The 9,922-nt window shown below is 42.7% G+C and overlaps 1 protein-coding gene across 2 annotated transcripts in view; it reads left to right on the top strand.

Annotated features, from left to right (window-relative positions):
* The first annotated feature begins 64 nt into the window (after window positions 1-64).
* Window positions 65-9,922, top strand: part of GGH (gamma-glutamyl hydrolase) — a 23,136-nt gene continuing 13,278 nt past the window's right edge. Inside the window, exons 1-3 of one of the 2 annotated variants that reach the window (XM_024742539.1) lie at window positions 65-295; window positions 3,219-3,333; window positions 7,301-7,351. In XM_024742539.1, the coding sequence (XP_024598307.1) occupies window positions 187-295; window positions 3,219-3,333; window positions 7,301-7,351 (275 nt within the window). In that variant the 5' untranslated portion in view covers window positions 65-186. The remainder of the gene's footprint in view (window positions 296-3,218; window positions 3,334-7,300; window positions 7,352-9,922) is intronic. The other variant, XM_024742540.1, reaches the window with a different exon arrangement.

The following is a 9,922-nucleotide window of genomic DNA, read 5'->3' as shown; positions in this document are numbered from 1 at the left end:
CTCCGCCCCCGCTCCGCCCCCGCCCCGCGGCAGCCGCGCGCACGCGCCGGGACAGCTTTTCCCATAGGCCCCTGCGGCGGAGCACCGCCCTCGCCCTAAGCCCTGGATCGCCCAGGAGGCCGGGGTTGAGTCACTTGGCTGCTCGCCTGCAGTGCCTTTGAAAGGCGGCGGGAGGCGGCGAGCGCGATGGCGAGCTTGGGTCTTCTGCTGAGAGTGGCGGGCCTGGTCCTGTGCGGGGCGGCGAGCCTTGGGCTGTCCGCTCCTCCCGCCCCCACCTCCAAGAAGCCCATCATCGGTGAGGAGGCGGCGGGGGCCGGGGGCCGGGACCGCGGTGGGCGCTTCCAGCAGCTGCGCTCCGGCGGCTGCGTCCTGTCCTAGAAGACCCAAGTTCAGGGTTAGGATGTGTGCCTTCCTGTGTAGCACAGGGGCCAAGCCATCATTTGGATCGTGCTGAAACATAGCTAATTAATGCCTCGTTGATTTCCTCAACTCCAAGGCTCTTAAAATTGGAAGGGAGGAGGGTGCGCTGTGAAGAATCCTGCGGATGGTTTTCTTGTTTGTACTTAGCTAGGAGTTTCTTCTGATTAAACGGATTCTGTACATGCATTATCTTTATTGAAATTTCACCGGCTGAGGGCGCATTTCGAGGAACGATGCATTATAACGTATAAAAATCGAATTGGCTAGATAATCAAGAAATAATGGTATACCTTGCTCTTTGTCATCTCCAGCAGAGGAGGGCAGCAGCGGCTGGTGTGATCCTAATGGCAATTCTGTTCGGTGTTAAAGTGAAGCATGTCATTTTTCGTTTTCGACAAATGTATGTTTTAAAAAGAGAGTAAAATCAATTTGCATTGCCAGAATAGACATTTGATACTGGGCAGGGGAAAGCAACCCAGGAGAAATCAGCCCGGATTTTAAATTTGCAGAAAGTAACTTGTGTGTGGACAGTTAAGATGGTCTCATTTTAGCTGTAGTGTTATGCCTTTCATATTGTTTTTTGTGTGTTCCCCCCCACCCCGAAGATGGGCACTGTTTTGTGTGACTAAATAGAAAGTAGATGAGCAGTTTTTCATGTATATTGGTAGTGCCCAGTTTTCAAATGTGTTGTGTATCAGTATTTGGAACTCGGAATGCCTTATTTTATAAGCTACTTAAAATAGTGGTTAGAATCTCCCAGGGGAATTAACTCAAAGTATAATCTCATGTAGTGTGCTGGGAATTGTGGGTGCAGAGGGGAGGGAAAAAGGAAAGAAGAGGAGTGATTGTTTTCTGTTTGCTAGAAACAGTGGTTTCTAGGAAACAAGTCCAGTGTCAAATATAGAAAAAGTAAGTAAGCTTTTGGTTTACCCTGATCAGTTAAGACAAAATAGTTAACTGAATACCTGTGTGCAAGGCACTGAGTTAGGAGTGCAAAGGATCAACGAAAAGAAGCCGCGAAATTCATGAAATGGCCTCAAAGTATGGGTAGAATTTTGGTCCCATCTTGAGGGGCGGGGAATATAGCCGAGCTCTTGTCCCAGGATGGAGAGGGGGCGGGGGAGAAGTTGGTGGAACTTACCTACTCTAATGTACTTTCCTCCTTTCTGGTACCTTGTGTCCACATGTCCCCAGCCCGCCTTTGTGGCACCTCATCCTTGCCTGTCCTGTAACCACTCCATTTCCTATGACACTCCCTAATTATTTCCCTGCCAATTGTTATTGTCCTTAATAAGGGCGATCTTACCGCTCCATGAGGAGAAAAGCAGTCTTACTGAACAAAGTTTGGCATGTGGCATATATGTTAGCTGAGTGCCTGGTGAATACCAGTTATTATAAGAAGCTGGGGATACAGGTGACTGACTGATAAGGACGGCCCAGGCCTGCAGAGACACTGAAGGTGTTCCAAATGGTGAAGTAGTGAGCGATACAGGCACAGGTATCCTCTCCGGAGAGATGTGTTTTGATGTGTCCTGGATGCCAGTGCTGTGCTGGGGCTGAGGTTTCAGGGGTAAGAGGCAGCCAGAGCGGTAGGTGGGCCCGAGCATCAGGGTCTGTAGAGTTTGTGAAAGTTTAGGAACCCATCGAAGTGCTCAAGCAAGGAGGTACCCCCTGCTGCTTTGACCTCTCTCTCTTCTCTCTCTGATTTCCTTTCTTGTCACTTTGTCCCCTTGCCAACACAGGACTCTAGTCACAGGCACTCCTTGCAGTGGGACAGGCACAGAGCTGACTCGGGGTCTTTGCACTTGCTATTCCCTCACCCTGGAACCGTCTTCTTCCAGATATCTGCATGTGGCTGACTCCCTTACCTCTCTGAAGTCCTGCCGACAGTGTCATGTTCTGCCTTCTGAGAGAGGACTTGCCTGGCCACCGCATTTAAGAGACTTTCTTCTTTCCTATAGATTGGAACTTACCCAATCCTTCCTTCCCCAAACACACACCTTCTTCTGCTGCTTTACTTTTCTTCTCGGCTCTTACCACCAGCCATCACACTATTGTTTACCCTTTTGATCTTGTTTACTGTGTTTCCTCTCTTCTCTCCCTTCCGCACACTGGAATTAAAGCCCACAAAGCAGGGATTTGGTTTGTTCAGTTCACTCATGTGTCCCCAGCACCTAGTTCAGTGCCTGGTATATAGTATGATTCAGTAATATTTGCCAAAACAGTGAATGGTGATATCATCAGATTTCTTTCCATGTGGAGAACTGGTTGGAGTTGGAAGGCAGTTGCTTAAGAAAGGATGCAGAGAGACCTTTTAAGGGGCTATTATAATAGTCTGGGGTCGGGGGGACGCAAGATATTAGTTGCTTGGATTAAGGTGGTGGTGATGATGTTGGAGAGATATGGATAGAAGATATTTTCAGTCCTTTACTTTGTTGTCAAGGAAACGATGTGCCTTAGAGTGTGTGTGTGTGGGAAGGGAGAGGCCTCCTTCTAGATTGAAGGATCTGTACTCTGAAGTTGATTCTAGCTCTTGTGAAAAAGGCTGGTGCTATTGTAGACCTACTTTGGGGGATTATTTGGCCTCCCTAATGAGGCAAGAGAGAATGCTACTTAAAACTCAGATCAGCCTCCACTACTCCTTTCCCAAATTCTATAGACGTGCTTTCAGGAGAAGCTTCATATTCTGTGAATTAAATGAGTAGAGTAGTGACATTTCTAGGGTGATGTGTTTCAGTTTCTGAGCAGGAAAAAAGGAAATTGCTTGAAACTGAAACTCTTTTTTTTTTGTAATTTAGGAATATTAATGCAAACGTGCCATAGTGAGAACATGAAAATCCTGGGAAAATACTATATTGCTGCATCCTATGTAAAGTATCTGGAGTCCGCAGGTGCAAGAGTTGTACCCATAAGGTATGATTCGATATTTTTTACTCTGAGTAATAAAAGCTGCAACTGCTGTTTTATCTCTAAAATGATCTTTTATCTCTAAAATGAATGCTTTCTCTCCTATGATCACGTCATTCAAGTGTGTTAACATCACACCTGATTTTTGTCACACATCTAATGCTTAGGAGTCTCTCATTAAGTCGTTTGAGGTGTGAAGCTCTGTGCATCTGTGATATTATTAGACATGAGGCATATGTATTAGACAGAGAATGAAATGAGTCACCTTTCCCCCAGAAAAGGTGATCCTCATCAGACATCGTGAAAGTAATGGAGTGAAGGCATCTACAGCGTCGCTTCATCCCGTAATATTAGGGTAAGGAAACACTTAGGGAATCAAGGAGTGTTCTAGAAGAGGACTTTTAAAACACCTTTGCGCTCTACTCTAGAAGTTTGGGGGCTTCCCTGGTGGCACAGTGGTTGAGAATCTGCCTGCCAATGCAGGGGACACGGGTTCGAGCCCTGGTCTGGGAAGATCCCACGTGCCGCAGAGCAACTGAGCCCGTAAGCCACAACTACTGAGCCTGCGCGTCTGGAGTCTGTGCTCCACAGCAAGAGAGGCCGCGATAGTGAGAGGCCCGCGCACCGCGATGAAGAGTGGCTCCCACTTGCCGCAACTAGAGAAAGCCCTCGCACAGAAACAAAGACCCAACACAGCAAAAATAAATAAATAAATAAATTTATAGAAGTTTGGAAATTACTACTACAGCAGTGTTGCTTCAGTATAAATTACAGGTATTGCAATTTTAAAGGAGGTACATTATTTTTGTGATATAATGACCTAGAATAAGAAAATGATTCATGTCATATTCATGACGTGACGTGATAATAAATGATGCACGTCATTTTGATTTGGAAAGAGTTGAATTTTTTAACAGAAACCTTGTAAGTATTGATATTATCTTATCATCCAAAATTGGTTATATTTGGGGGTCTTCCAGCACCCTCACCTAATCCATTATAAGTGATTTCACACACAAAACACAACTGTTTGCTCTGGGCAACTTGTTTTTGTAAATAATTTCGCATTAAACAATTGTAACAAAGAAAAGTACTGCTCAAAAAGAACATTAATACTAAAAATGCAAATATTACAATTTTGAGAATGGTACCACCAAATGGTTTTATGTTTAGATTCATAAGGATTGTCTTTTTGCTTGATCTTTAACATTTAACTGTCTCTACTCCAAGATGAACATTTGCTTTTGACATTAGTCTTCAATTTTATAGTAGCAGATCTAATTTTTCAAATGAAATCTTATTTGGAACCCAGATAACAGCAGCATTTTAGAGCTGAGGCAGAGGTTCTGGACAGTCCTTAGGACAATGTTGCAAAGTTTTGATCCTGGAAGCTTTTTCTGCAAGCTCTTCTTTTAGGACATAGTGCTGATAACACAGGTGGGAGGTGGAGAGTAAAAAGGCAGGTAGGCCAGTTCAGAGATGGCTGCTAGGTGTGAGTAGGCTAGGTGTGAAGTGAGAAGGGCTTGGCTTAGAGCAGTGGTTGTAGGATCGATGGGTAAATATTCTTTAAAAAAAAATCAATAAGACCTGATGAGTAATAGAATGAAAGGGAACAGGGAGGAATAGATGAGAATGACAGAAGTTTTGAAATGGGAAATTTTGAAACTAGGGAAGTTTTGCAACTGATGATTTGTAGAATCCTGGGACTTAAGCCTGAGATAATGAAAACGTGACTGTCAGCATTCAGGTTAATTTCCAGCTTGGGTTCCCAAAGTTCACTTGAAGGTATATTGCTCAGAATTAGAATCACGTGATCCTATAAAAACAACGTAATGCATGGCAGCTTAATTCCCAGAGGAACCTGCAGAGGATTGCCTAATGTAGAACGAGACAAGTGATCACACCAATAACATTGGATTCATTTCTGAATTTCGGATGCTGGGGACCAGCTTCTGCAGTTTAGAAGGAAAAGGAGGAGGATGGGAGACCTAATCCTGGAGCAGCTGAAGAAGTTTGTCTTTGGTGTCCTTCCGCCTTCTGTCTGCTGCCTTCGCCCTCAGGTGGCCGGTGCACTCAGGTTATAATGATCTTCCGCCGCAGGACTAGGGAGACCCACCGAGTGTCCCCCACCTGAGAGCTGGCATGTGGCTGCCCACAGGCTGCTCTTGGTTTAAAAATGTGCTTCATTCACGCAGTGCTTAAAATATGTACGAATCAGAAGACTTTGTAAAAGTCTGAATTTTTGGCTTCCTTTTTTTGAAGGCAGTTTTCTGGAGCTCATTTTAAACGGAGCACGTGCTCTCCATTGGCAACAGTGCCTGTCACTCCTTTTCACGTTGCTGAAGCTGTGTCATTTGCCATCATTACCAGACTTCCGCTGTTTTCTTTAAAAAGAACTTATTGAGAGGGTCTTTTGTTTCAAGAAAGTCTGATAACATGGAAGCACCGTCTGTGTTCAAAGAATGTGACCTGGTCTGTTTTGCCTGCAAGGCCTCTGAGGCGCTTGAGTTTGTGACACCCCCTGCCCCCAACCAACAGTTAAGCCCCTTAATAGTGATAAACAGGGCCCGAAAATTCAGTCATGGACAATGGGGGAGCCATTTACTTAGGATGACTGAAGTGACTGGAAACAGACTGCATGGCTAGCTGGTAGGAGTCCCTGGAGCACAGCTGAGTGATCTGAATCCATCCTGGTTCCTCGTGGTAGTAGTGGCCCATCTGGTTTAAATATCCATGGGGAAGATTCTGGGTCCCTGCTGGTTCCTTCTCTGTTGACACAATCTGGGGGGACTGAACTGGCAGAATACTGGGACTCACATCTCATCTTCCTATCACCTCCCAAGTCACAGCCACCTGTCCATCTATCCTCCATTTAAGATGGAGGTAAGCACCACTGCAGTGTCACCCACTGCTTTGTGGCTCTCTGCGGGAGGAGGATTATTATGAATTTCTGAACAGCACAGCTCATTTGGGCTCAGAGGAGAGCCTAGAGGGGTTTTCTGGCAAAGCACAGCTACGTTCGGGCATCATGGGTATCTCCTTAATAATGGGAGAAGTGTCCTAATGCCTCTAAAACTTTCCTGTGCGGCAGAAATGGACTGTAGTTGATATTTGAGAAGGCATTATGCCTTTTTATTCTCTTATACAACCAGAAGACTCTAAACGTAGCACAGTTCTTGCAGGAATTCATAAATAGGATGCTCTTTTCCCTTGTTCTTTCATTCCGTCGAACTTCTGGAAGAGTAACCTGTCTTACTGTGACATAAGTCAAGGTTGTAGCCAGTTGTCACAGACTAATCCCATGGGTTTTCTCTGGAGAAGGGAATAAGATCATCAATAACGTGGTGATTGTTAGGAAAACCTTACCAGATGTTTGATGAAGGGAACTTCAGAATAATTACCTGGGCAAGTTAGGCCCATCTACAGGGACCTGCATGTAGTCTGTACCACCTAGATCTGAACTCTTCTGACTTGGGAATACACAGTAGTTCTGAGACCTTTGCGGTTGACGGTAGGGGTGGGTTGAAGCAGGGACTTGGCATTTATATTTTTTGCCAAAGCTTCCTGTAGTTAAGATAGGTATGCTAATAAATCTCTTAGTCTTTACTTAAAACTACTGAATATCCTTACTTTTTTTTTTTTTTTACCTTGGCTAGCAGGGAGATTACTGGTACCCAAATCTCATGGTCTTTAATGTTTTGCATATTAACATGTACCTCACAATATCAAATTACATTAGACCAGAATAAAACATGTTTACTTGTCTGATTAGCAAAACAAGGATATAAGTATGTGGTTTTCATGTAGTCTGACAAAAATGCCTCTAGGAAGGCAGAGAGGTGATATAGCCCAGTACTTAAGAATTAGTTTTCACCCGGCTTTTAAAAATTAATGTGCTGACTTCATTTAGAGGCTTACTTTTCTTCTTAAGTTTTGGAAATGGATGTTTTGTAATTATTTTTATTGTTTTCAGGCTTGATCTTAAAGATGAAGAGTATGAAAAGCTTTTCAAGTCTATTAATGGGTAAGTTGCCAACATTGGTTTAATATAATGTAGGAGGTCTAAGCAAATGCAAAGAAGTACATATAAATTTAATACATGTTTCTATGTAGCTATCTTACAGCAGTGTAATATTAGTTTTCTGAGTTGAGAGGTGCAGAAGTCCTGCAGAGAGAAGGCAGGTTAAGAAATAAATGTTACACAGTAGACAACCTACAATTTTTTTTAATGTGCGACATAGTCTTTATTCTTTTAATGCTTGTCTTAAATGTTTTGAAGCCATTTTGGAGGCCGTGGCATACTGCTTGCTTAGGGGATGTATAAGTCTTAAGAATGAGAATACTAATTGGTTATTTTTCAGAAGGTGACTTGGATAGAACTCGGAAAAAAAGTTTTATATCCTCTAGCTTCTTCGCAAAAGATATGATTGCTTAGCTCGCAGAAAAAAGAAAAAACCCTCTTAATCATATGAAAAAACGTGCAACATTACTTACAATTAGAGGAAAGCTAATTATAGCAATTAAAAACCATCAAGTTAGCAAAGAGCAGAAAATGTGCTAGTACTCTGTGGTGAGGGTGTGAGGAAACGGTGTTCTCATCCTTTACTTATGGGAGTTGTTGATCCAAATAATCAATAAACAATTATTAAGGAATAGAAGAGAGTTTTATTCGAGCCAAATGGAGGACTATAGCCCAGGAAGAAAGTGCTCTGGAAAAACACGATTTTATATCTTGACAGAGCAAAGAACTTACATCAAACACAACAAGGGTACATTCCTTCAGGGTTTTGACAGACAGATTAGCACATATACAATGAGTCAGCTTGACCTTGGTGTCTGGGAAGGGAACCTTATCTTTGAAGGACTACTAGCATGGACGTCATAGGAAGGGGAGACATTTATCCCCGTCTTCAAAGTGGACTTTTTTTGAAACTTCTGGATAATGCATTATTTTCTTAGTGGTTAAAGCAGTTGTACAGCACTTGTTTGATGCACCATAAGATAGGCTGTTCTAGTTAGCATAAAGTTCAAGCCAAATCATGTGTAAGCCAGGATGATGTCCCCATACCTCAATAGGTGAAAATTTCTTCCATCAGGGTGTGAGTTATATAGTCTTTTGGGGGCAGTTTTTTTTTTGTGTGTGTGGTACGCAGGCCTCTCACTGTTGTGGCCTCTCCCGTTGCGGAGCACAGGCTCTGGACGCGCAGGGTCAGCGGCCATGGCTCACGGGCCCAGCCGCTCCACGGCATGTGGGATCTTCCCGGACCGGGGCACGAACCCGTGTCCCTTGCATCGGCAGGCAGACTCTCAACCACTGCGCCACCAGGGAAGCCCTTGGGGGCAGTTTTACAGTATCTATTGAAATTAAAAATGCACATACCATATGACCCAGGAAACCCTTCAGAGGAATTTTATTTTACAAATATAATCAGCCCTTTTAACATATACACACAACTATATATAAAATAGATAACCAACAGGGACCTACTATATAGCACAGGGAACATACTCAATATTTTATAATAACCTATAAGGGAAAGTAATCTGAAAAAGAATATATATACATACATACATATACATACATATATGTATAAAAAAATGAATCACTTTGCTGTATACCTGAAACTAACACAACATTGTAAATCAACTATACTTCAGTAAAAAGAAAATAATAAAACAGAAAGAACAATATAATTCCCCCTTATGTGAAGACTTAGGCCCAAACATATGCATTGTAGAATTGTTTGAAATACTTCTGATTTAGAACCCATCCAACGGTCCATCAGTCGGGAATTGGATAAAAAAATAGAATATATGCATATTTTAGAATATTATGCACAGGCTAAACATGAGGCTCTCTGTAGATGTGCCCTGAACCACTATTGTTCTGTGAACCATGTGATAAGAAGCAAGGCACATAGCGGTGTGTATAGTATACTACCGTTTACTTTTGTTTTTAAAGTTGGGGTGAGGAGATATGGTGGTTATTTCTTTTTTCTTTTTTCTTTTTTTAAAGAACACCCATCTTTTTTTAACATTAATGAATTAATTTTTGTTGCAGTGAGTCTTAGTTGCAGCAGGTGGGCTCCTTAGTTGTGGCGTTGTAGGCTCCTTAGTTGTGGCATTCGAACTCTTAGTTGCAGCATGCATGTGGGATCTAGCTCCCTGACCAGGGATCAAACACGCGTTCCCTGCATTGGAAGGCAGATTCTTAACCACTGCGCCACCAGGGAAGCCCCATAATGGTGGTTATTTCTGATCAGGAGTGGGATGGAGGGAGTCTATTTTACTGTAAAGCTTTTATAAAAAGAACTTTTTAAAAATTTTAGAAAACTGTTCATTTATTAATATTTTTTTTAAAAAAAGCTATGTTCAAAACAGTCGTTTGTATTCACCTCAGTTTGGATCAGTAAATATTTACAGGAAAGTTAGTTCAATTTAGTGAAACACTTACAATGCCTGTTATATGCAGTGTACTTTGGCATGGACAAAGATAAAGAACTCCAGGAGAGAGTATATGGTAGAACCTCAAAAATATCCAGCAGGCAATGAGCAGGACTCTAATGCCACTTCCGAAATACCTTTACTGAGCCTT

Source organism: Neophocaena asiaeorientalis, unplaced genomic scaffold, assembly GCF_003031525.2.
Source record: "Neophocaena asiaeorientalis asiaeorientalis breed wild unplaced genomic scaffold, Neophocaena_asiaeorientalis_V1.1 scaffold226, whole genome shotgun sequence".
In the NCBI taxonomy this organism is placed as follows: domain Eukaryota; kingdom Metazoa; phylum Chordata; class Mammalia; order Artiodactyla; family Phocoenidae; genus Neophocaena; species Neophocaena asiaeorientalis.
This window is presented reverse-complemented; position numbering and strand designations above follow the sequence as displayed.